The following is a 25,381-nucleotide window of genomic DNA, read 5'->3' on the forward strand; positions in this document are numbered from 1 at the left end:
CCATCACATTGTTCAACGCAGGGACTGACAGACTGAAAAAAAAAAAAAAGGCATTTGAAAGATATCTTCTGGGGTACCTGGGTGGCTCAGTCGGTTAAGCGTCTGACTTCTGCTCAGGTCATGATCTTGCAGTTCATAAGTTCTGGCAACGTGTTGGGCTCTGTGCTGACAGCTCAGAGCCTGGAGCTTGCTTCGGATTCTGCATCTCCCCCTCTCTCTCTGCTCCTCCCCTGCTCATGTTCTGTCTCTCTCGAAAATAAACATTAAAATTTTTTTTAAGATATCTGCCTTCCTTAACTCTAGACCTTTGCAGATGTTGTTCCTTCCACCTGGAACACCCCCTCCACTGCTTTATCTGGTTCATCTCACATCACTCAGACATCTCTCCTCCTCCAGGAACCCTTGCTAGTTCCCACCCTCTAAGGCCGGGTTAAAGTTTGCTTGTGTCCCCAATTTACCACAAAGCAGACACTATATAGAAAATATTTGTTGAGTGACTGAATGAATGAAAGGTAAATGTTTGGGCAGGGTTACCTCCAGTATCAACTGGAGGGTCACTTCTAGACCTCTTTTGTAGAGTTTTTTTCCCCCTTTTTGATGGCTTTATTGAGTTATAATTCATGTACCATACAACTCACCCATTAAAGTGGTTTTAGTACAGTCTCGTGCAGCCATCACCCCTTTGGTGGAGCGTTGAGCCCCTTCTAGCCTGAAACCCCTCCCGTCAGGTGCTCTGCTAGGTGTTTCTCACTGTCCTGTTGAAGGGGATATAGTCTGCCCTCCTCCCTCACCCCGGGAGGGAGATCAGGTAAAGAAGGAGATCTGGCCATCTGCCCTTGCCATCTGACCAGCCACAGGGCTCAGCATTTAACCCAGAGGCCCATGGTTATGCTTATATCATGGAGGATTTGCTACGTGCCAGGTGCCGTTCTAAGTGCTTGACATACAGAACGATTCATTTACCTGCCACCCACACGCCTGAAGAGTAGGCACCATTAGTATGATCCTCCGTGTGGCACCAGGGGCTCTTGGGAATTCGACCCTTCCTGAAGCTCCAGAGGTGAGCAGGGGTTCAGGTCAAGAAGGAGCCCCTGTACCCCACTTACACTGCTTGAAATGCACTTGGTGTGGTACAGCTGGTGGCTCGTGGGCTAGATAAGAGCCACAGGGTGGTTTTCAAAAATATATTATTTAAAACAGGGAAGTTTCCTTCTCTCTTCCACCCACCCATCCCGGCCCTTAAACAGAATATCCCTGATTATGTATCCTCACCTTTGTACTTTGATTTTCTCATCCTGCACCTGCTCCCCTAACATCATTTGCCTGAAGCATTTGACTTTGAGACTGTAACACTAATAGGTGGGTGAAGAATGACTCAGATACAGGCTTTTGTTTTGTTTTGTTTCAGTGCCAATGAGTCCTTCCACTCCCATCCACTCCCAACCTTTCCCTGTACCCTGAGCTTGTGCCTTTCCAGGCCGTTTTTGTTCTTTTTTGGGGGGGAGGAGGATGTTGGACACTCCCCCTGCCCCCACAGCCCCCCCCCCCCACTATGATCAGGAAATAGGCAGGGGCCACTAGGGTAGGGGGGGGTCTGTGCGGGACACTTTACCATCACACACACACAGCTCATTCTCACTCCCATATGTGCCTGCACAGGCCACCCACCAGGACTGCCACTCCCTGTCCTGCCACAGCACAAACTTAGCTGGAGGCCCAGGTCTCTGTTCATCCCTCCAGGGACTCCTGCCCCCCCCACGTCTCCCAAGTCCCACTTGTCCCAGAACAGCTTTTGAATTCTTTGGGCAGTATGGAAATCTGGGGTCCCCTCTAGCTGAGGAAAGAGGCAGCGCCCTGAGCAGGGTCTGAGGCCACCCTTCCCATCCCCTTCCGGGGTCCCACATGGGGAAAAGATCTCTCTCGAGATGAGACTAGAGAGATACTAAAACAGAGAGGTAGGAAAAGAGAAAGAGAAACAGAGACTAGGTCCCCGTGTCATAGAGCATCGGGCAGAGAAAATGAAATAGACAAGCGATAGTAAACAGAGATAAAGAGAAACGGACATAGGAGAAAGACTAAGCGACAGAGGCACGGAAATTAAGAGCCAGACACGGAGTCAAGGATGGGAAGAGGATGTAATTTAGTGGCTCAGAGAACAAACTCTGGAGCCAGACTTTCGGAGACATAGACTGGCAGAGGCAGAAGGTACAAAATAGGTGTTTTTTTAATTGAAACTTTTCATAAAAAGTAGAGGGAACCTGAAGGGCGCCGTGGGCTAGTCCCGGGCCCCCGCAGCGTCGGTAGGAGTTGCTGAGGGTGGCAGGAGCAGCGAAGGGCATCCCTCCTTCCATTGGTTCGTGCGCCCTTCCTCTCCGACCACTCGGGCTCCCCGTGCTCATGCGCGCAAGCGGGCGGGAGAGTGCGCGGCAGGGAGCCGCGTGCGCAGGCGCGGAGCAAACAGCCTGGGACCGCCGGAGCTCAGGCCCGCGGCCGGGCGGGCGCGCAGTGGTGCGGCTGGTGCGTGGGCGCGAACCCTGGGCGGCAGATGCAGCGGAAGGAGCCATCGGTGTTGACGCAGCGTGCGTTGACGCAGAGCGGGGAGGCCGCCTCGGCCTCGTCACACTCGTTGATGTCTGCAGAAGGGGGTACAAGGATCTCTGCTCAGGGCCGGGGACCCTGGAGCCGGCTTATCTGGCCCCTGGGGCAAAGGGGTGCTGAGCCTCCTGCTTGAAGTTGAATCCAATCACTACCACCTGCCGGCTGTGTGAGCATGGGCAAGTGGCTTAACATCTCTGAGACTCAGCTTTGTGTTCTATAAGATGGGTATGGTAGGGCCTATGTCACTAGGATTTTGTTAGGAAAATAATACTGATAATGATATCACAACAATTAATGCTTACTCGATGCCAGGCATTGTTTAAAGCACATTATGTGTGTTTATCCAACTAATAACCCTGAGGTAGGTAGTGATTCTGTTTTCATATGGGCAAACTGAGACGCAGCCTGGGGAAGCTCCTTGCCCAGTATCACACAACAAGCCCACATTCTGCCCAGTTCTCAGAGTGCCCAGTCCCCCGCTATTTTTTGGCTGTGAGTTCTTGGGGGCCTCAGTTCTCTTTTTTGAACCTTGGTTTACACATAGGCCTCAGTCTCATTGTATTTCAGTATTAATGATATTCACAACTCTATGACATGGATTCTACAACTTATGCTCATTTTTCAGATGAGAAAAACTAAAAAAAAAGGACGGTGACCTGTCCCAGGGTCACACAGCAAGTTGCTGGACTGAGCCTGAGGTCTGTCCGACTCCCCCAGAGTCCTTGATTGTAACCACTTTGCTTTACTACTGCCTGAACTAGGCAAACATGATTCAGATAAGACGGGAGCTCTCCAAAGCGGTCAAATTGCCCACGGTAGCACTGAACTCCCTAGCAATCACACCCGCGGGATTCTACAGGATTCTTTAATCCTGCTTCCAGCCCAGCCCCCGGCCCGGAGGTCAAGCTCTGCTCTTCTCGCAGCCTGACCTCGCCTTCTTCAGGCACATCCCATCCCTGCGCGCGATGCCCTTCCGGCTTCCCCTGGTCCGTCCAACCCCTTGACGTCCCTTGACACCTCCCGCCCCCCCAACCTCCGGTCAGGGCTTCCACCCTAGCCCCGCACAGGCTGGCCCTGGCCGCCTCTCACCGACGCAGGTCATGCGGGTCATGTCCAGGCGGTAGCCACTGAAGCAGTCGCAGGTGAAGCCCTCGGGGACGCGCACGCAGCGGCCGTGGGCGCAGCCATCCAAGATCCCGCACTCCTCCGCCTCCAGTCCCTCGTAGGGCCCAGACAGCGCGCCTGCGGAGAATGCGGGGCTCCTTGGTTGGGGGTCTCTGCCTTCTATATCTTAAACCCCCAACGGGGAGGGGGACGGTGCGCGTCCCTGGCCGGATATCCTCTTCTAAACCGTGAGTCCTGTTCGCGGGCTGTGGGGGGCGCCGTGGGGCCAGGTTTCCCTAGCACTGCTCCCCATCACTTGCCTCCTGTCCTCAGCTCCTCGGTCTGCAGGTATGTTTCTGTCCCTCGTCATCGCTGCTCTCTGACGCTCTCTCCTACTGTATCTGTGTTCTCCCATCTCTCTGAGCCAACCCCTGACCCCAGCTTCTCTTTGTTTCTGGATCTATCTCCCTCCGTCTTCCCTGTTTCCATCTCTCTGCACACCTGACTCTTCGTCTTGGTCTCCATCCCTCGCCCGCAGTGCTCACCAGCATAGCTTCCACCTTCAGGTGACTCCTCAGGCTCTGGGAAGGAGCCACGCGTGTCGCGGGACCGATAGCGCCAGCGGGTTCCCGGGCCGGGTGGTGCCGCAGCCTCAGATTCACCATATGGGCCACCGTCGTCCTCAAAGTCGGGCATGTCATAGGGTGGTGCTCCGTAGGGGGCCTCTCGGCGGGCGAAAGGCCCAGGAGGTGGTGGGTAGGGGTCGTAGGGTAGCACGGGTGGCGGGTACAGCTCGGGCCCGTAGGGAAGGCCCTGGTAGGGTGGACCTAGGTCAGGGCCATATTCGTAAGGGAGTCCAAAGCCACCTGGCCGCGGGGGGCCATATGCAGGGGGGCGCAGCACATTGCACAGGGCCTCAAAGTCATCTGTGAATAGGAGCCAAGCCTCGTGGTTAGCCCTCAGAACCCACCATTCATGTTCCCTGGCTGGAAAGAGGAGCCCAGAGGAAAGGAGAGGAGGAGGGCCTTGGGCTGAGGCATGGGACGGACTTCAAATGAGGGGGCTGGGATTGCAAGGCCCGACAGGGTTTCTGGAGGCAGGATTAGGGCTGAGGGTTGTGACTGGGATTCCATGGTGCTGGGATCGAGAGTACTAAGTACTGGGGCTAGGAATCAGGGTCCAAGTGTTGGAATAGGGAGGACCCATGGGATATTGGACTAGAGGCTTAGAGAAATTGGAGGGGGGTGTTTTAGGAACCAGAACTGGGGAGTCCCAGGACTGTTACTGGGGGGGGGGGGGGGCTCAGGGGCCAGGATGCATAGGAGGGGATCTGAGCCATGGGACCTGGAGGTCTGAGGACCAAGGATCAGGGTTTTGGGCCTGGACTGAGTTCCCATGGGCTAAAGATTGGGGGACTCAGGAGTTCCAAGAGCCAAGATTTGGGGGATCTCTGGGGTTGTGGGTTGGGGTCTTAGGCACCTGGAAGTGAGTGTCCAATACATTAAGACTCGGAGGTCTGTGAGCTCTGACCAGGTAGTTTGTGGGCCAGGACGGTGGGTCTGAGCAACTGGTATTTGAGGTCTAAGTGTCCAGGATTTGGTGGGGGTGGGGTGGGGGGTGGGGTCTCATGGGATGTCTTGGCCTCTGAGTATGACCCAGGCAGGTCGTAGTACCTGAGTCCTGGGCGGGGCAGAGGGCACAGTCCATGCCCCAGGCCTCGCCATAGAGGCAGCAGCACTCTGTGTAGGTGGCCTGGCGGTCCAGCCGAGGGCGACTGCACACGAGGTCAGCCCCCACTTCCTGCCAGCACACTCCCAGATTGTCATCTGAGGGCAGAGACAGCATGCATCAGGGTGGGACAGGCAGGATAGGACCCTCCCAAATTCTTGGCCATCTCCTGTGCTGGAGCAGCCCAGCTACCCAGTGCCTAACACCAGACGCTCCTCCTCAGCTGTGATCTGACTCCCAGAAGGCCTCTGAGATAGCTCCAGGGGAGTATGTGCTTGGTCTGGCATGAGGCAGTCACATAGGAGGAGAAAGCAGGGGGTGTGGGGAGGGGGGATGTAGACACAGGAAGTGGAAGGAGAAGAGAGTTTGGGTCATTGGGCAAAAAGAAAGGACCCAAAGAGATAGAGACAAACACATCCAAAGAGTCAGAGAATCCAAGAACAGGAAAGTAAAGATGGAGAGAGAGACGAAAAGGAACAGACCTCTAGAAACAAAGACAGACCCAGAGAGTGGCAGAAATTCAGAGAAAAACCTAAAGACAGAAACCCCAGAGAGGTGGAAGGAGACAGAGACACACAGGGAAATAATAAGAGGAAGCACGGCTTTGGCACTTTGTAAGATCAGGTCCCATAACGGTCCTGAAAATGAAATTCCTCACAGCCACCCTGTAAGGTAGTCCACCCAAGGTGCCAGAAGGAAGCTGCGGCCAAGAGGCGATAAGCAACGTGCAGGTACACACGGCCAGCAAGTGCCAGGCTCCTCCGGAACCTTGGCTTTAGAGCAAATCCCCGACACCAGCCCAGCCAGCCCAGCCGTGGGGGCAGAGTCAGACACCGAGAGTAAATAGGGCGGGGGGGGGGGGGGGGGGCGTGGCCTGGGCGTGGGGCTGAGCCCGGAGAGCGAGGGGCGGGGCGGGCCCGGGGGCGGGGCGGGGCTACCGAGGCTCTGGCTCTCGTTAGAGACGCAGCGGCGCCGGGAGCCGTCCAGCACCAGTGGCGGCTCGCAGGTGCAGTGATAAGAGCCCACGGTGTTGACGCAGCTGCCGCCTTCACACGCCGGCTCCTCGTCTGCGCACTCGTCATTATCTAGGGAGGCACGGAGGGAGTGGTCAGGAAGTAGCCCTCTACCCTTTCCCACTTCCCCAGCGCGTTGACAGCCTGATAGATGGAGTCTAGACTTCGGGAAGGACTTCTGCTGGCGGTGGCGACATTCCAGAGAGGCGCTGGCTTGGTAGAGGGTCGGGAGGGGGTGGGGGTGGAATGGGGGGGGTGGGCAGGCGAAGCTCGTACCGACGCACTCCAGTCGCTGGGCATGGTAGTAGTAGCCGTTGCTGCAGTAACATGAGTAGCCTGGGGCCGTGTTAACGCACACGCCGCTCTTGCACACCTGGTCTCGGAAGAGCTGGCACTCGTCCACGTCTGCGGGAAGGAGGGTCAGAGGTGCGCCCCACACCAAGAGAGATGGGGCCGGGGTGTGGGGCGGCTGGATGGGGGGAATGTGTGATTCTGAGGCTTGGCCGGGGAAAGAGAGAGACCGAAAGGTGGCGACAGAGACCCAGAGGTAGAGATCGGGAAAGGTGGAGATAGGCGAGGGGGCGGGGTAGAGACAGAGAAAAAGGATGGGAGATAGAGGTGAAGAAAACGGAGAGGGTGAGATGGACCTGGGCCTGGGGGCTGAGGGTGAGTGGGGCTTGAAGTCTCAGCTTACCCCTCCTGAGGCTCAGGTCTCCACTGGGTGCCAGGTAGCCCCGGCCATGGGGGCACAATGACTGATACTCAGCTGCACAGAGAGACAAAGCTGAGCCCAGACACCCTGGCCCAGGCCCCTGCCCTGCACCCTGGGCTTGCTCCCGCCCATCTATCTCAGGGCTTACTCCTGCCCCCTGCTCACCCAAGTTTTCAGGCCCCGTGCCTGTTTGTGCCCACCTCTCAGCCTCACGCCCGCCTGGCTGGCAGCTTACTCTTGCCCGTACGGTACCAGTGCCCCAGCCCATGTCCAAATGTGTCCTCTGTCCCAGTCGCATGCCTGCCTATTTCTACCCAAACCCTCAGCCCTATGTCCGCCCAGGAGCCCATGCCCACCTGTCTCCGTGCTGGGGCACTGCTGGATGCGGCAGCCGCTGCCCCAGCCCTCACCCACGGTACAGCAGCACTCCTGCCATGTCACATTCCGTGCCAGGATGTTGTCACATGCATCGGGAGCTGCTGTGTCAAAGTAGCATTCGCGGCGCCCGCTGCCCGCGGGGCCCTGCCTAGGCGGGCTGGGCCGGCGGGGTGGGGAAGGCGGAGGTGGCCTGGCAGGCAGACCTGGGCTGGCAGGTGCCTGGGGCTGTGAGCCCGGGAATGTGCCTGGAGAAACGAGGGGCTTTAGCCCAGCCAGCATGGGCTGAGCCTCCCACCCCCATGTTACAGACGAGGAAACTGAGGCCCCGAAACCGAGGCTGAACCAGACGCCACACCTCTCACCATCTGTCCTCGTTTCTCCCATTCTCACCTCCTGTCATTTTGGCACCTCACACCCTCCCAGGTGTCTGCCCCATCATCCCAGCTGCAGTTTGGGATGGGGTGGGGGGATTCCTCTGGCCTCCTGGCTACCTTCTGGGTCCTCACATCCAATGTGTCCCCAGCTGGCCTCAGAGTCTTTGTCCCCAAACCTACGCTTGGACCTGGACACCTCCCTCCCCACCCCCCCCACCCCCCCCGGCAGCCCACAGCCTCTCCACTTGGCCTCTCGCCTCCTGCCACCACCCTCCCCTCCCCTCTCATGGCCCCTGCCTTGATCCAGTCTTCTCCTCTCCTGCCCACGTCCCTGCCCTGAATGCTCCCTAGGCTCCCAGCCCCTAGTGTCACCCCCTCCAGTCCACCTGCACATGGCAGCCAGATTCTGATTATCCCCCTCTCCCACTCAAAACCCTCCCATGGTGCCACAGTGCCCTCAGGAAAGGCCAGCCCCCTGAGAGGGTAAATCAGTGTGATCTAGCACTGCATCCTTCTGCGGCCTCACTTCTCCCCACCCCTTCCCTTGCTCTGTCCAGCATGCCACCCTGAACTTATTTTTGTTCCTCAAACATGGCAGGTCTTCTCTTGCCTTGCCAGGCCTTTGCCCTTGCTGTGTCCTCTGCCCAGAATGCCCTCCCTCACCCACATCACCTGGCTTATTTCTACTCTTCCTCCTGCTCTCAGTTCAGACCTCCCCTCCTATAGGAAGCTCTCCCTTCCCTCTCCAGCTGGGGTAGGCTCCTCTGGATTCCCATAATCCCCCAGCCTTTCCCCATCACAGCCTTGTTCCTTCTGGCCTGAGCTTCCTCCTTCCAGCCCTGATTTCTCTGGTTGTCACTCTCTGGTGATATCTCTGCCTTCTCCCACTGAACTGTGAGCTCCTTAAGGAAAGAGTGGTCTCTCCTGGTCACTACCATGTCTCTGGTACCTAGAATAAGGCCTAAACACAGTGGATGCCCTGTGAACATTTGTTGAAAGAAGGAATCTGGTAGAGTCAGGGACAGGGCTGCCCCGGTCCCACCGCCCATGTTAACCCACGTGTTCTGAATTTTTTATTGTTCTTTAAAACAACAACATTTAACTGATGGCAGCCTGCCCATGACGGGAATGGTTAGACCACATCATTTTTCTGTGAACCCTGAAGCCATCAGTTAAACAGACATATCAGTCTTACCAGCAGAAGTTCGTGGGGGAACACAACGTCCAGTCATAGGGTCAAACTCCTCAGGGCTGGTGGGACAGACACACAGGAAGGAGCCTTCAACATTCTCGCAGAGGGCAGCTCCACACACACCCTGTAGTGTTTCACATTCATTCACATCTGTGAGCAAGAGACAGAGGGGAAGGAGAGTCAATGGTTGTAGGTATCTGTGATTCCAAAGCTCTAAAAGTCTGAGCTTTCAAATAGAAGGGTATTTTTCATGACCCAGACCCCATCATCCACTTATCGTCCGGTGACAGACCCTGAATTTTCCTTGGGAGCCCTCTGTCCCTCCATTTTCAACTCACGTATTTATGAGTAGGGTTAAATCTACTCTGAGGGGTGGGCACAAGTTCCAGGCTTGGCCAACCAGATTACTGCATTTCTCTGGTTCAGAGAGATAGGCGGTGACTAAACTGGGCCAATCAAAGCTAGTTCTGGGACTTTTGGTAGAACTACCAAGAAAGAGCCTCCCTCTTTAGCCCTAGGGTTGCCAAGCTGAGGATATGAGCCCAGAGACGCCAGGGCCTTCTTTGTCACTCTGAAAAGAGTCTGCCCGAGCAGAAATACAACAGGGGAAAGCAGAGGTGAGAGGGAGAGACAGCTAGCTTTGTTAGAATTCCTGGATCCAACTATGCCCAAAGTTCAAACATATTCCAGGCCTTCACCATTTTAATTTTTTTCAAAGAAACCAAGCTTGTGTGCTTGTCAAATGTAAAGAATATATCATTAAGATTCATGCAGTTCGCTGTATATAAATTGAACCTCAGATAAAAAAATATCTGCAGGGGCACCTGGGTGGCTCAGTCCATTAAGTATGTGACTTGAGGGGCACCTGGGTGGCTCAGTCAGTTAAGCGTCTGACTTCAACTTAAGTCATGATCTCACGGTCCGTGAGTTCGAACCCCACAGCAGGCTCTGTGCTGACAGCTCAGAGCCTGGAGCCTGCTTCAGATTCTGTGTCTCCCTCTCTCTCTGCCCCTCTCCCACTCATACTCTGTCTCTCTCAAAAATAAAATTTAAAAAAACATTTAAAAAAATTTTTTAAGTATCTGACTTGAGCTTAGGTCATGATCTCACAGTTCATGAGTTCAAGCCCCACATTGGGCTCTGTGCTGACAGCTCAGAGCCTAGAACCTGCTTTGCATTCTGTGTCTCCTTCTCTCTTTGCCCCTCCCCTGCCTCTCTCTCTCTCTGTCTCTCTCTCTCAAAAATAAACATTAAAAAAAAAATCTGTAAATGCCTACTGAAATCTGGTTAGTGCTATGCATACTGAAGAACTTAGGGAGACGTGCATTGATGGCTACAATTTACCTTTAAACTTATCCCAGAAATAAGATGGATTACAGACAGATAGATGAGGAAATAAGGATAATAAAATAATGATATGGAATATATGTGGTGTGCAGAAATTCATTCTACAGGTCTTTCAATTTTCTGCATGGTTAGAAATTTTCCTCAGGGGCACCTGGGGGGCTCAGTTGGTTGGGTGTCTGACTTCAGCTCAGGTCATGATCTCACAGTTCGTGAGTTCAAGCCCCACATCAGGCTCTGTGCTGACAGCTTGGAGCCTGGAGCCTGCTTTGGATTCTGTGTCTCCCTCTTCTCTGCCCCTCCCCTACTTGTGTGTGTTCTCTCTTTTTCTCAAAAATAAACAAACATTAAAAAAATTTGGGGGGTGCCTGGGTGGATCAGTCCGTTAAGCGTCTGACTTCGGCTCAGGTCATGATCTCATGGTTTGTGAGTTCGAGCCCCACGTCAGGCTCTGTGCAGACAGCTCAGAGCCTGGAGCCTGTTTCAGATTCTGTCTCCCTCTCTCTCTCCTCCTCCCCCGCTCATACTCTGTCTCTCTCTCAAAAATAAATAGCCATTTAAAAAAAATTTTTTAATGTTAAAAAAAAAGAAATTTTCCTCACAAAATGTTGGGAAAAAAGAAAATATTTCTGTGTACTTAAGATTAGTGTCCATTAAAAAGAAAGATTAGTGTGCATTTTACAGACTTTATGCACATATTTTTTTAAGCCTTCCCAAAACAAGATCTGAACGAATAGGGTTTCTGTTGCTTGCAACCAGAAGAGTCCTGACTGACAAGGGAAATGCTGTATATTCCAGAGTCTAAATTCTACAACCTGAATGTGTCAGTTCATATCTGTTCACACACCAAGTGTGAACTCACATTTGTTCAGGTCTACAGAGAGGAGCAGGGCCTGACCCACCTCTTCCCCACCCTCTGCCCCCCCCCCCCCCCGGAGCCCCGTACCCACGCAGTGACGCCCGTCCCTGGCCCCCTCGTATCCCTGGTCACAGAGGCACTGGAAAGAGCCTGGCAGGTTCTGGCACACGGCGTGGGCCCCGCAGAAGGACCGATTCCGGCATTCGTCCACATCTGCAACCACCAGACAGTCAGGCCATTGCTGGGCTTTCCATGCCCTCCACATCTCACCCAGTGCCTGATGGACACCCACCCTGGCATCCGCCCCCTGGCGTGGGCTGATAGCCAGGGTCACAGGCTGGTGTGCAGCGGTAGGAGCCGGGGGTGTTCTCACAGCGCTGGGCTCCGCAAATCGCTGAGCCATATTCTTGGCATTCATCCACGTCTGGAAAAGAGTAGGGTGGGGGGAGGGGAGGGGAGTCACAGGCCTGGATTCACAAGTTCCTGATGCCGCTTCCGGTTCCCATGATTGAGAAGTCCCTATAAATCCGGTGTTCTAGGAGTCTGAGCTTCTGAAGTGTTGAGACTCTTTTAAGGTCTCATCGCCATTTCTCACGTAGTCCAAACATGGGCCCACCTCAGGGCCTTTGCACTTGCTGTTTCCTCTGTCAGGAACACTCTTCCCTCAGCTATCTGCATGGCTCCCTCTTTAACTTCACTCAAGTGTCTAGGTCAAGCTCTCCTAGTACCCCTTCCCCCACTGCCCTATCACCTGTGTCCATTTATCATGTTTTATCGTCCTTTTTTTTTTTTTTTTTTTTTTTAAAGTAGGCTTCATACCCAGTGTGGAGCCCAACATGGGGCTTGAACTCACGACCCTGAGATCAAGACCTGAGCTGAGATCAAGAGTTAGCTGCTTAGGGGTGCCTGGGTGGCTCAGTCGGTTAAGTGTCCGACTTCGGCTCAGGTCATGATCTCACAGTTTGTGAGTTCGAGCCCCACATCAGGCTCTGTGCTGACAGCTCGGAGCCTGGAGCCTGCTTCAAATTCTGTGTCTCCCTCTCTCTCTGCCCCTTCCCTGCTCATGCTCTGTCTCTCAAAATGAATAAACGTATTAAATAAAATAAAATAGCTGCTTAACCAGCTGAGCCACCCAGGCACCTATTTTCCTTCTTAAAGTTGACATTATATTAATATGTCAAAAATATCCATGTATTTTTTAATATGCCAGCTGTCACCTCCCTAGACTATAACCTCCATAATGCAGGGACTTGTATCTGTCTTGTTCCCCCTGTAACCCCAGGGTATAGAACCGTGCCTGACACACAGTGTGTGCCCCCAAACTGTTTGCTGAATGAAGCTTGAATTTATTTACATACTTTCTGTCTCTCCCTCCCCCCACTCCCACCCCCCCACCGTCAGCTCCGTGAGGGCATCGATTTTGTCTGGCTCATTGCCACTGTCTGGCACACAGTAGGTGCTTAATGAATTCCTGCAGAATGAATGAACGAAGTCCCCTGAAACTAGGCTTCCACGGATCAGAGGTCTGGCAGCCAGAGAGCCAAAGATAGCCCACAGTCATTTCATCTGCTCCCCAAAATGTTGACCCACACACTATGCAAAAACAAATCCTTCCATTAGCCCCAGCCTCCTGTCTCATCAGTACCCCGCTGGAGCCTGGTGGGGAAACAGGGCAGGGGGGTTGGGAAGGGAGGGAGGAGGGTGTGGGGGAAGGCATAAGGAACAAGAAGGGCAGGCAAGGGCTGGGACTGGAAGGGGTGGGCCTACACGTTTGGGGCGGGGCTGGGGCGCTGGAGAAGTCTGAAGAATGGGGAAAGCACAGAATCCGGAGAGACTTGGAATAGAACTTGGGAGGTGGGGTTTAAACGGGCAAGGCCCAGCATGGTGGAACCTGGGGAATTTTGAACTGGGAGAGGATGGGCCCAGGACAGCCCCGGGTTGGGCCCCTCTCGGTGACCGGAGGGCAGCTGGAAGTAGAGGGAGTGGTGGAAGGTGAAAGAAGGCAGGCTTCAAGGGACCCAGAGAGAAAGAAACCCACTGGAAGCTGTGGAGGCGCTAACAGTTCTTCCTGGAGGAGATGTCTTGCTGGGGTCTAGCCTAAAATGTGCACTGAGCTAGAGGAGCAGAGAGGGCTGCTTCTGGAAGTGAGGCTTGGCCTGGTATCTGGTAGGAGTGTCTCCCCTCCCCCCCCCACCCCCATCTTCCCACCTCACCTCCAGGGGAAAATGCAAGGGCACCCTGGTGGCTTATTTCCACCACAGAGATGGGGACACAGTTAAGTGCATTGGTTGACGGCTCCTTCCCTCCCCTCAAGTCCGGAAGGCAGGGTGCTCCTCCTCCGTCCCCAAGGGAGCTCATTCCAGCAACTAGTTCTAGAGACAGGAGCGGAGAAGGAGAGTAGTCTCACCGTCACAGGTGCCCTCAGGTCCCGCGTGGTAGCCAGGGTCGCAGTCTCGGACACAGCGGTAGGAGCCAGGGGAATTCTCACAACGCTGGGACCCGCACAGGGCCGGGCCCCGCTCTCGACATTCGTCTATGTCTGAGAAAGGAGGCAGAGCAGTCAGATGCGGGAAACGGGAGGCTGGGAGGCAAATAAGAACAGGTGGGGGAGTTAAGGAAGGGGGAGGAGAGTCAGAAGCGGGGAAGGGAGGAAGCAGCGGAGTGGAGGCAAATGGCAGAGCAGGAGAGGCAGAGGGGCAGGGATCAGGCCGGGCAGGCGCCTCTCACCCAGGCAGGAGGCGAGGTCTGGGCCGGCGCGATGTCCGGGAGGACACACGCACTCGAAGGAGCCGTCGGTGTTGGTACAGATGCCGCTCTGGCAGAGGTCCTCCTCGCTGCACTCGTCCACGTCTGCGGGACAGTGTCCGAAACCGCGGACCACCTCCTCGGCTTACCCTTCTCGGGCAAGCCCCTCCACCGCCCTTGCCCCGCCTCTCTGGCTGAGGTCTCCCCTTCTTCCCACCCCCCTCCGCCCCCAGCCTGCCTTAGGCTCCTCCTTTCCCTGAAAGCCCCACCCCTCCGACGCGTTCAGGCCCCGTCCTTTCCAATCACGGAGCAGCTTATCCCGACTCCGCCTTTCCCCCTCCAAACCCCTCCCCTCCCTGGCCGACGCCAAGAGGCTCCACAAGCCCCGCTTTGACGCTTTGAGACCTCAGTCCAAAACGTCAGGCGCCGCCTCCGCCCTCTCCCCGTCCCGGTTTTCTGGGTGAAAGCCCACCCTTTCCCGATCCAGGCCCAGCCTGGGTACGGACCGAGGCAAGAGGCTCCGCGGGGTCCGGGCCGGTAGCCGGGGGCACAAGTGCAGGCAAAGGAGCCGTCGGTGTTGAGGCACTCGCCGTGGGGAAAACAAAAGTCTCCCTCTAAGCACTCGTTCACATCTAGGGTATGGGAGAAATAGGACTGCGGGGTCCTGGCCCAAGAAGCATCAACTCCGCCCCTAAGCCACACCCCAGAGGGCGGGTTTCTAAGCCCCACCCACATCCTTTGAGTCCAGCTTCTACCTCCCCATCAGGCTTTGTCCAGGAGCCCGGACCCCACCCCCAGGTTCTCCGGTCCTCTCGCCGCCCTCTCCCCACCCAGCCCACCTGCGCAGGGCCCAGGCCGACCCGACGGCGCCCGGTAGCCCGGCGCGCAGCTGCAGCGGAAGGAGCCATCGGTGTTAGTGCAGTGGCCATGGGGGCCGCAGGAGGCACCCGAACTGCACTCGTCCACATCTGTGGGAACAGGGGTTTCAGAAAGGGTCTGGTTTGGGGCGCCTGGGTGGTTCAGTCGGTTAAGCATCCGACTTCAGGTCATGATCTCACAGTCCGTGAGTTCAAGCCCCTCGTAGGGCTCTGTGCTGACAGCTCAGAGCCTGGAGCTTGCTTCAGATTCTGTCTCCCTCTCTCTCTCTCTGCCCCTCCCCTGCTCATGCTCTGTCTCTCACTGTCTCAAAAAAAAAAGGAGGGGGAGGGGTCTGGTTTAGGGACACTGGATGGATCCTCTTGTGGCAGAGGTCTCTAGAGAAGTTGGTGGGTAGTGTCTTGAGTTGGATATGAGCTGAAAGATCCATAGCAGGAGCAGGTTGGAGAGACCAAGATTCCCTGATTCTGGCGACCACAATTGGGGGTCTTGTAGGTCGGGTTTTCTGGCAATTCCCTGTGCCAGGATCCTGGAGTCAGTGAAGGGACTCTGGACGAGGACTGGGGTCAGAAATTAATTAGGGTAAGAGGTCAGGTATTATAAACCAAGATGATGGGATGGCATTCTGTTAAATCAGGGGTTAGAGTCAGTGACTGGAATCTGAGACCAATTCAGGTCAGGGGTAATAGTCAGAGTCCAGAATTCTGCCTCTAGTCAGGGGTCAGGGTCAGGGATCATGAACCCAATACGCCAGGGAAGGTATTCTGAGAATGGGCAGGGTCAATGAAAGAGACAAGATCAAAGGTCACAGAGAGTCAAGGGTTATGGTCAGGAGTTATGGTTAGGTCAAATGTCATGGTCAAGTTTAGGAGTCACAGGTCACATTCAGGGTCAAGGGACAGTCAGGATCAGAAGGGTTACAATTGCTATCAGGGTTGTAGGGAGAGTTTATCAGTAGGGGTAATGGTTAGGTTCAAATGTCACAGACAAGTTGAGGGTTCATGGGCCACAGAATCAGAAGTCACATTCAGAGTCAAGAGTGGTGGTCCAGGCCAGGACTCGCAATATGGGTCAGAGGCCCATAATCTAGGTCAAGAGTCACAATCAGACTCTGAGGGTCAGGGTCCAGAGGATTGAGGTCCAGGTCAGGAGATAATGGGCCAGGTCAGGGGTCAGGGTGCAGGTCTAAGGTCATAGCCAGGGCTTGGTCTCACCAGTGCATCGGCCATGGTGTAGGTGGTGGCCAGCAGGACAGGCTCTGCACTGGAAGGAGCCAGGTGAGTTCACACACTCCTGTCCAGGACATGCCAGATGATTCTCACACTCATCCACATCTGGGGGGCAGGGGAGAAGGTGGCCTTGAAGGAGCAGCCCAAAGCCCCCCTCCCCCATCCACATGCCTCCCTCCCTCCCCGGCCTCACCCTCGCACTCAGAGCCGGCAGCGTTGGGTTGGAAGCCGGTGGGACAGACACACTGGAAGCCACCTTCTGTGTTCTCACACCGGCCATAGGCACAGGGCGGGGGGCTACGGGCACACTCGTCCACATCTGGGGCAGAGGGGACCAGTGGGGCTGAGAAAGGGGCCTGGACCCAAACATCTCCATTGCCATCACCACCTACCCCAACATTGCAGTCTGGGGGCAGTCTCTTGGACTTTGCCCAGGCTCATCCCATCTCCCAGGAGGACAGATTCCTTCCCTGTTTCCCCATTCATGGTCTCTCCAGCTGCCAGGGTGAAGCTAGGGCACCACCTCCTGCATGTTGCCCTCCCCATGTCAGTTGTCCCCTCCCTAGGGTTCCCACAAGCACAAAAGTATCATTCCAAAAGGGAGGCGGAAGGGAGAGCACCCTCATATTTGCAGAAAGGGGAGAAGACTTGAATCAGACCCTCCCCACCCTCTCAGTACTCCTCTGCCCCTGTCCTCCATCACCAAGCCCCATTAGTCTGCCTCTCTGACCCCAACCATGTCTCTTTCCAGTCCCCACAGCAAATGGGGTGGAGTGGGCTTGCATTCGGCACCCTCACCTTGGCACGGGGCCCCCGGTCCTTGGGAGCGGAAGCCAGCAGGGCAGGCACAGTGGAAGGAGCCAGCCGTGTTGTCACAGCGGCCTGGCCCGCAGGGCGGTGGCTCTTGGGCACACTCATCCACATCTTCTTCACACGCCGAGCCCCGGAAGCCAGCCGGGCAAACACAACGGAAAGAGCCGGACAGGTTCTCACAGACCCCTCTGCCACAAAGGCCTGGGCTCTGCGTGCACTCGTCCACATCTGCCCGGGGCAAGGGGCCCAGAGTCACACCTTTATGTCCCCCACCCCGTGCTCCCCTCTGCCTCCCTGACCTCCATCAGTCTGCCTCCTTGTCTGTCTCGTTCTGCCCCCCCCCCCATTCCCCATTATTCAAATTCTTCACCCCACATCCCTCTACCTGTTCAATCCCCAAGCTTCCTGTCCGCCTCCTAGAACTCTAGTCAGCATCAGTCGGCTTCTTTCTGTCCTGTTCTCCATAACTCTACCCCCTTCCCCCAGAACTGACATCTCTCTCCATCCTCCAGCCTCTCCATCCTCAATGACTCAGCTTTTTTGTTTTCGATCACTTGGCCTCTCCGTCCCCGTGTCACTGTGTCTCTACAGCCATCAGGCTACGTGTCTGGTTCTCAGAACTTGCCCCTCCCCCCCGCCCCGTCTCGCAGCAATCAGCCTCCCCCTGCCTCTTGCTCAGTTTCTCCATCCCTCATCACTGCCACTCTACCCTTCCCCGCACATCCCCTTCCCCTCTGTCCCTGTCAGTTCCTCACCCTGGCAGCCGGCTCCGTGGGGAGCAGCCTGGTACCCAGCGGGGCACACGCACAAGAAGCTGCCTGGAGTGTTCTCGCAGCGCCCGCGGTCACACGGCGGCGGCACGCGGTGGCACTCGTCCACGTCTGTAGTCACAAACCCGGAGGTTCAGACTGGGGCAGACACTCCCCCTCACGGCCCCCACGCCCGCCCTCCGAGGGCTCTGGGAGGATGGAAGGAGGGGCGGGCAGGGGCGGAGCCAGACTTGGGCCTGGGCCCAACTGGGGAGCGAGCCAGGGACAGTAAGGAGAGCAAGGAATGGGTAGGATTGAGGCGTAGGCGGACGCGGGGCGGGGCAGGTGAGAAGGCAGGGCAAGATGAGGACTGGGGAGCCGGGCAGGGCAGAGGCGGAGAGGGGAACTGTGAGGGGGGGGGTGGGCAATTTGGGAAAGGCAGGATCTAGGCAGGGCAATGGAGGGAAGGGCGGCTATGGGGACCGAACCAAGGGAGGGCAGAAGCGAGGCAAGGGGCGTTTAGAGTACCGGGCCCAGATGCGGCAGGTTAGGAATCAGGAGTCAGGTGCTAGGTGGCCGCGGTTGTAGAACAGGGGCGGGGCCTGAGGGAGGGCGGGAGCTAGTTGGGAATATGGTGGGGGCGGGGCCAAGGGAGGAGCGCAGCGGGACTGGGTTGGGGAGAGAAGTCGGCTAGTTGTACAGCAGGGACCCGCCCCGTCGGGAAAAGCCGGCTGGGCGGGGAAGAAGCCGTGGCGGGGCCGAAGGGAGAGCTGGAGCGGGTCTGGGGCGGGACCGGGAGCGTGGGGAAGCGTGGGAGGGCGGGAACTGCTGGAGGGAGACCCGGGCAGGGGTGGAGCCTGGAGCTGGGCGGGGCGGATTTCTCACCCAAGCACTCCGTAGCCCGCGGGCCGGCTCTGAAGCCCGGGCCGCACACGCAATGGAAGCTGCCTGGCGTGTTTTCACAGCGCCCGGGGGCACAGGGCGGGGGCACGCGGCGGCATTCGTCCACGTCTGAGGGCCAGGAAGGGGCTGGTCAGGAGGAGGTTGGCAGAGATTCCCCGCCCCGCCTCCGTCCACCCTCTCTGTCGGGCTCACCGACGCAGTGTGTGCCCTGCGGGCTGAGCCGGAAACCCGAATCGCACGCGCAGGTGTAGCCACTGGGCCGGGGGATGCAGCGTCCTGGGCCGCAGACCTGGGGATTGCGCTGACACGCGCCCGCAGAGGGACCTGGGGAGTCCAGTCAGCCAGGGTTCCCCCATCTCTGAATCCTCTGTCCCTTTCGCCCCCGTACAATTCCTTCAGACGCTCTGCCTAAGACACCCTCATGTCTGTCCCTCCCCACCCCTCTTCCACCTCTGATCCTCCGCTCCTTTATTATGGGACTTCTCATCAGATCCTCTGCCTGAATTCCCCTTATTGCCACCCCCAAAGTCTCCATTTCTGAATATTTGCTTTCCGGTCCTCTGACCGAGATACGTTCTTAGCGCCCTCTGTGTGAAAAACAATTGTCCGACATTAACTCAGCACTTACTATGTGGCAGACTCTTCAGGGAGAGTTCAGTGAATCCTCACAATGATCCTCATTTTACAGATAAGGACACTGAGGCTCAGAGAGGTTAAATGACTTGTGCGATCAAGTGAGAACTTGAACCCAGGGCTGTCTGACACCAGCTCCTAATGTTACCCAACACTCAGCTCTCCAAATCTTTCTCTCTTCCCACACATTCCTTAAGTCCTCTGGCTGTAACATCCCTAACCTGGAATCTTCACCTTAGAGCTCCCCGCTAGAACCCCCACCTGTGATACCCCCATTGATGCCCTCGATCCCCTCTACTGCACCTGATTCGGGGATCTCAGGACCAGACCAGGCAGGAATGCTGGGCAGGGGAAGCTCAGGGCCCGGCCTTGGCTCAAGTCGGGGTTCTGGACGGTGTGTGGGCAGAAAGCCTGGTTTAAAAAAAAAAAACAAAAAACAAAGGAATAACAATGAATGGAGAGCTGGATTTGGGTGTCTCCCTCCTTATGAGGCTAGGGCAGCCCCTCAGAGATGACACCTCTTCCTCTAGAAGCCAGCTCACCTGTGGGTGGCCGAACGGTGGAGGGTGGAGCCCGGTGGCTGAGGGACACTCGGGGTGGCTCCTGGCCCAGGGGTCTGGTGTTGTAGCGGAGGTCAGAGGCCGAGTAGTGGTAGCCAGGGCCAGCCGGACAGATCTCCCGAAAACCCTCTAGGAACAAGAAAGGGAGGGAGAGGGGCAGAGAGAGGGCATGAAAGCAGGAAGGAATGAGACAGAAGAGGAATCTAGAATCTGGCCTTGACTGGGGGCAAGGCTTGGCCTGGGTGTGTGTCAGGGGTTTGGGTTGGATGTTGGTTTGGGGTGGTACACTGGCCAAAGAATGGGACGTCCCTGAGGGTATGAGTGGGACCAAGGATGTTTTTCCCTATTTGGGAGAGTGACAGGGACGGGGGTTGAGGGTGGGATCTGCTTTGGTTTGTTGAAGGGTCTGGTTTTTAGGTAGAAGCTACACTGCCAGGGGACCGTCTCTGGGAAGGGCATATCTGGGGTGGGGACGGAGCTTAGACTGAAGGCAGGATCTCTGGAACTCCAGACTTGGCCAACGCTTGGGGACAGGGTTGGGCAGGCAGCATATCTCAAGGGCTAGGGGTAGTCAAGGCTGGGGTTGATGCGAAGGGGTTTGTCTCAGGGGTGGGTGGGGGTGGCCAAAGGTGAGGTGGAACCCCGGTCGAGTCCACTCTGGGGATCTGAGGGCCTGGGGCACCTAGGGTGGGCACCGCGTTTAGTCAAGTCTAGAAATAGGCCGGGCAGGAGGCTGCTCACCTGAGCCAAATGGTGGGCAGAGCTGGCAGCCTCGACCCCAGGCTTTGCCCACGCGGCTGCAGCAGCAGATCTGCTTGGTGATATTGCGCAGAATGGGCAGGGAGCAGCCACCGTCGCGGAGGACACGGAAGCAGGGCCCTTTGGCCTCTGAGATCACGTGCTGGGCTGGGGGTGGGGGAGGAAATTCTTCAGGGCGGGCTTTCTAGGGAACGGTGGGGGCGAAGGGATCTGGGAGACAGGAGGATGGTCCCCGGGAGGGGTTGGTGGGTGTAAAGGCCATTCAGAAGAGGTCTGTAAAGGCCATTCAGGAGAGGTGAGGGGTCTGGAGGTGTGAGAAAGGTTTAGGGCCTGAGGGGGCAATGGGAAATCTGACAAGGATCTCAAGGTCTGCAGAAGGTCTGGTGGTCGAGGGAGAGGAAGGGATTTGGGGGCCTGAGAAAAGCTAAAGGAAGTCTGAAGATCGGAAGGGATATGGATCTAAAAGTTTGAGGGGTTCTTAGAGGGGCTGAAGAAGGTCCAGGGAGTCTGAGAGTATGTAAGAATCCGAGACGTTCTGGGGGGGGGGGGTGTCTAATAAGAGTGACTGGGGGGACCCGGGAGTCTGGGAGGATCGTGGGAGTCTAAGGGAATTAAAGACCCCGGGGTGCTCTGGTATGGGGTCTGAGGGCCTGGCGGACAGGCGGGCAATCCAGCCTCAACCCTCTCCCGTGGCTCACAGATGCAGCTGCTGCGGGACGAGTCGTGCAGGAAGCCGTCCGGACACACGCACGTGTACCCACCGTGCGTGTTTGCACACTCCCCGTGCTGGCAGCGCCCGGCGGTCGCGCACTCATCCACATCTAGGAGGAATGCCGTGGGCTCAGGGGCATCAGGGATGAGCTCCCTGCCAGCCCAGCTCGTAGAGCCAAGCCCTTCCCACTCCTGCCCCTGCTCACCTTGGCAGGACCCATTAACCCTTTCAAAGCCGGTTGGACACGGTCCATCTGGGATGCCCACTCGGTCGGAAATGCCTGTGGAGAGAAGAGAGGGGTGGGCCAGGGGCGGGCGGAGCCAAAATAGATGGGCGGGGACAAAAGAGGGATGGGAGAGATTAAAAGATGAGTGTGGCTTGAGTGCAAGGTGAGCCTGAGATAAGCGGTCTGGCAGAAGGCAACGTGGGAGGTTCCAGAAATTTATGAGTGGGGCCATGGTATAAATGTGGGGTGAGAACAGAGTAAACAAAGTCAGAAAGTGGAGTGGGCGGTACCAGAGCGGTATGGATAGATCTAGACTGGAAATGATCCCCACAACAGGGTATGTGTGGTTAGAATTTGTGAACAGGGTTTGTCTATGGGCAGGGTACCAGGAGCCACGGGGTTATCACCTCTCCCCAGCTCCAAGCACCTCAGGGACGCCCTGGGACTTACCCAGGTGCTCCGAGCATGCCTGACAGTCGTGAACGCCCCAGGCCAAGCCGGCCCCTCTGCAGCACACCTCCTGCGTCCGGAGCCCGGGCAGCGGGGACACACACTGTGGGAAAAGTGTTGGGTGAGCGCGCCCCCGCGTGGTGGCACGCTCCGGGCCCCTCCCCACCCGCCTCTGCTCACTTCGCCTCCGCGCAGCTCTCGAAAGCAGTAACCGAAGCCCGAGGCATCCGAATAGCTGTCCTCGCGCGGCGCACTCTGTGCCAGCACCGTGTAGGGCGCCGCCGCCTCCGCCCGCGCCGCCGCCTCCGCCCGTGCCACTGCCTCGGCGTCCGCCTCCTCCCAAGAGCCGGACACACGCTCCACCTGGTGCACCACCACGGACGCCTCCTGCGGGTGCTCCACGTGGACGCTCACCATGGACGCCACGCCTGGAGGGAGGCACGGCGGGGCAAAGGGGTGTCTACACCCCAGTTCTTACGGACTGAGACTAGGAATGGGCGGAAGGGCGCACTGGAGAAGGGTACTTAGGGGAAGGCAGGAAAGATGGGGGTCAGAGAAACGGCGAGGTAGTGGACAGAGGGATCAGAGGGGACCCTGGCCGCGCCCTCCTCACCGTGCTCGTCGTCGCGGTGGTTGGCCAGTGGCATGGTGTACACCGAGCGGGTGAGACCTGGCATGGCTGGGGCCGGTGGCCGGGCGCCTGAGGAATGCAGCTGGCAGAATTTGCCAGCGAAGTCCGGGGGACAGAGGCAGCGGTCAGGCTTCACGCACACACCGCCGTTGTGACAGATCAAGGGACACAGGACTGGGGGGGAGGGGGAGGAGAGAGGCTAACTCAGTCCCTAACGTTGTCACCTAGTGGTTGTAAGCCGCTCCGCCTTGAGCTGTCCTGTGTCACCCCCACCTACCCAGACCACCTGCATTGGCTGGGTCCGGTCTTACAGCCCTCAGGTATAGCTCCTCCCACTGGGTCAGTTCACCACGCCCTCCCGCTCTTCACTTTCAGGTCACTCCGCCCTTCCTCTCGAGTCCCACTTTGAGGTCGAGTCCGCCGAGTTCCAGCCCCACCCAGGCAGCGCTGTCCCCGCCCATTGGCTCAGCCGCGACCACTCAAGTTCTTTCCTTAGCACTTAGCCCCGCCCATCTTTTCACCAGGCTGGATTCTTTGCTGTTCTAGCTACGCAGACCCGGCGCTGGTCTCTTCCATTGCCTAAATCAACGTTTTGGCCACCCCCTAACACCACTCCCCTTTCCCAACTCTGTCTCTTTAGCATTCTAGGCACGCGCACATTCCGTCTGGCCAGGTCCACGACACTCAATCTCCGCCCACTGGCTATGCCTCGCCTTCTAAGAGCCTCGCCCACATTACCTTCTACCCCCGGGATTCTAAAGCTCGCCTATCTAGGTGTTTAACCTGCTGCCTTTAGCCCCGCCCACCTTCCTTTCCTCACGCGGATTTCCCCGGGCTCTCGGGCTCACGCTCCTCCCGCCCCACCTCCTCGGCTATCTGGGCGTCCTAGCCCCACCCACCGCGCTTTGTCTCCGCCCACCTCCCCTCCCGCTCCCGCTCCAGAGTTCTAGCTCTGCCTTCCCGCCTCCTGTAGCCCGGGGGCGGGGCCGCGACGGGAACGCGCCTCCTCTCCCCTCTGCGCGCCCTCGCTGGGCCCCAGGCCACCTCTGGGCGGGGCTCTGCCAGCTGTGCGGCGGGGTAAACAAAGAGAGGGGTGCGGCGGGGGTAGGGCGGCGGCTCCGCATTCCGGACCCTTGGGGAGCCCCGAGCCCGCTGAGCCAAAGAAGGCCGGACGTATCCGGCGAGGGCACCCCCTCCCTTTCTCCCCCGGGGCTGCAGAGAACAGCTGGAGACAGCTGTGCGGAGGGGAGGACGGGGGCAGGCGGCTGGGGCCGTCCAGGAAGGCGTGTGTGGGATTCTGAGCCACACACTGGAGACAGGGAAAGCGTAGAGGGAGCCCCTTCAATTTAGAAGGGTAAAGAGACTGGACTCCTGGAAGGAGATCACATAGAGTGCAGTACTCTGGGATTCAAAGATGGCTTAAGGTTTCTAGAATGGAAAGAGAGCCTAGCTCAGAAGAAACCGAAGCTCCCTTTCAACAGAAGAAGTCCGTTAAATCCTTTGGGGAAGTTGCCCAGAAGACAGGACTCTAGTGCCTTCTAGGGGACAGCTAGTTTGAGGGTGCTGAGAAAAGGATTTACATGGAGAAATGGGATTCCCTGGGAGTCCCCAGCACACAAGACCCTCAATTGTCTGAGAAGATTCTAAGATACTGTGGATCTCACATCCCCTCTCAACTAAGGGAATTAGGTGCCCAAGTCTTTGGATGAATGGCTGCCTAGGGGGGCGGTCACAGTGTCTGTGGAGAGTCTTCTTGTGAGAATCAGCTGAGCAAGACCCTCTGGGGTTCTCTGAAGATAGATGGATCAGAAGTTCCTGGGGAGGGTGGTCAGCTGGAAAAGCGAGGCTTGGAAAGACAGGAATCGGGAATCCGATGGCACTTAGTTGTAAATATAAGAGAATGGAAGTCTTTTGTGGAAAGAGAATTCAGCTGGGGAGTGGAGTTATCACTACATAGGGCCTGTAGTCTAGGGTTTCTGTGGGAAGCAGGGAGGAGTAGCTGAGGGACAATACTACAGGGTTGTCTGGTGAGGGGCACAGTTTGGGGGATTACATCAGAAGAATGGGAGGGAACTTTACTGGAGGGGCTGGTCTCTGGAGTCTGTTGATAGGGGTGGGGAGGAGGCTTAGGGTCTGAAGGCTGAGACTCTGGGCTCCCCTAGTTAGGAGAGTCAGGCCAGGCAGGACTCCAGAGTGTCCTAATAAGGGTCCTTAATTGAGTAGCCGGAGAGGCTTAACTAGGAATCAAGATTCCAAAATAGCAAGGGTCTCTGCTGGCAGGCATGGTAATCCAGCTAGGTCTCAGGGCATTTCCCAGCCTCCTCGGGCATTTCTCCGCCTTCTCTTGGTCTGAATGCTGGCCCCCCACCCAGCTCCCTTGGGGCTCCCACACCCAGGACGTGTTGCTACATGGGCACGGCCAACTCCATGCCCCACGCCTCTGGAGGAATAAGGAGCTGAGGACACTGGGGTCCTGCCGAGGTCAGCCCCCCTTCACATGCCCCTCTTGTGCCTCCAGGGGCTTGGCACCCGCCTGGGCACGGCGCCTGGCACGGGCGCGTTGGGGCTGGGCCGGGAGGGAGTGTAGGCAGGAGGGAGGAAGGGGAGGAGGGAGGGAGTGGCAGCGGGCGGGGGCTCAGGCGGGAGATGAGCTCACGCCGGCCAGGGCTGGATTGGCTAGGGGCCAGGCTGGGCGAGTTCTCAGAGCCAGGGGCCCCCACTCCCCACTCCAGAGGGCCTCTGGGGTTGGGGGCAGGTAGGCCGCGACCCGAGAGCCCGCCCATCCCTGCACCC

General features: G+C 57.2%; 1 protein-coding gene across 4 annotated transcripts in view; it reads right to left on the reverse strand.

Moving 5' to 3' along the window:
* Positions 1 to 2,206: 2,206 nt before the first annotated feature.
* Positions 2,207 to 25,381, reverse strand: part of LTBP4 (latent transforming growth factor beta binding protein 4) — a 30,108-nt gene continuing 6,933 nt past the window's right edge. For all 4 annotated transcript variants that reach the window (XM_060651166.2, XM_060651163.2, XM_060651164.2 and 1 more), the window contains 29 exons: positions 22,571 to 22,762; positions 22,138 to 22,385; positions 21,958 to 22,060; positions 21,487 to 21,561; positions 21,268 to 21,390; positions 20,552 to 20,716; positions 19,793 to 19,939; positions 19,554 to 19,661; positions 18,810 to 18,941; positions 18,600 to 18,725; positions 17,721 to 17,846; positions 16,951 to 17,193; positions 16,346 to 16,471; positions 16,138 to 16,257; positions 14,887 to 15,015; positions 14,554 to 14,679; positions 14,030 to 14,152; positions 13,710 to 13,841; positions 11,595 to 11,726; positions 11,390 to 11,515; positions 9,103 to 9,249; positions 7,512 to 7,778; positions 7,138 to 7,209; positions 6,720 to 6,848; positions 6,369 to 6,515; positions 5,376 to 5,528; positions 4,248 to 4,628; positions 3,688 to 3,840; positions 2,207 to 2,633 (listed from right to left, as the gene is read on the reverse strand). In XM_060651166.2, coding sequence (XP_060507149.2) covers positions 2,479 to 2,633; positions 3,688 to 3,840; positions 4,248 to 4,628; positions 5,376 to 5,528; positions 6,369 to 6,515; positions 6,720 to 6,848; positions 7,138 to 7,209; positions 7,512 to 7,778; positions 9,103 to 9,249; positions 11,390 to 11,515; positions 11,595 to 11,726; positions 13,710 to 13,841; positions 14,030 to 14,152; positions 14,554 to 14,679; positions 14,887 to 15,015; positions 16,138 to 16,257; positions 16,346 to 16,471; positions 16,951 to 17,193; positions 17,721 to 17,846; positions 18,600 to 18,725; positions 18,810 to 18,941; positions 19,554 to 19,661; positions 19,793 to 19,939; positions 20,552 to 20,716; positions 21,268 to 21,390; positions 21,487 to 21,561; positions 21,958 to 22,060; positions 22,138 to 22,385; positions 22,571 to 22,762 — 4,406 coding nt within the window. In that variant the 3' untranslated portion in view covers positions 2,207 to 2,478. The remainder of the gene's footprint in view (positions 2,634 to 3,687; positions 3,841 to 4,247; positions 4,629 to 5,375; positions 5,529 to 6,368; positions 6,516 to 6,719; positions 6,849 to 7,137; positions 7,210 to 7,511; positions 7,779 to 9,102; positions 9,250 to 11,389; positions 11,516 to 11,594; positions 11,727 to 13,709; positions 13,842 to 14,029; positions 14,153 to 14,553; positions 14,680 to 14,886; positions 15,016 to 16,137; positions 16,258 to 16,345; positions 16,472 to 16,950; positions 17,194 to 17,720; positions 17,847 to 18,599; positions 18,726 to 18,809; positions 18,942 to 19,553; positions 19,662 to 19,792; positions 19,940 to 20,551; positions 20,717 to 21,267; positions 21,391 to 21,486; positions 21,562 to 21,957; positions 22,061 to 22,137; positions 22,386 to 22,570; positions 22,763 to 25,381) is intronic.

This window comes from Panthera onca, chromosome E2, assembly GCF_046562875.1.
Source record: "Panthera onca isolate mPanOnc1 chromosome E2, mPanOnc1 haplotype 2, whole genome shotgun sequence".
Lineage (NCBI taxonomy): Eukaryota > Metazoa > Chordata > Mammalia > Carnivora > Felidae > Panthera > Panthera onca.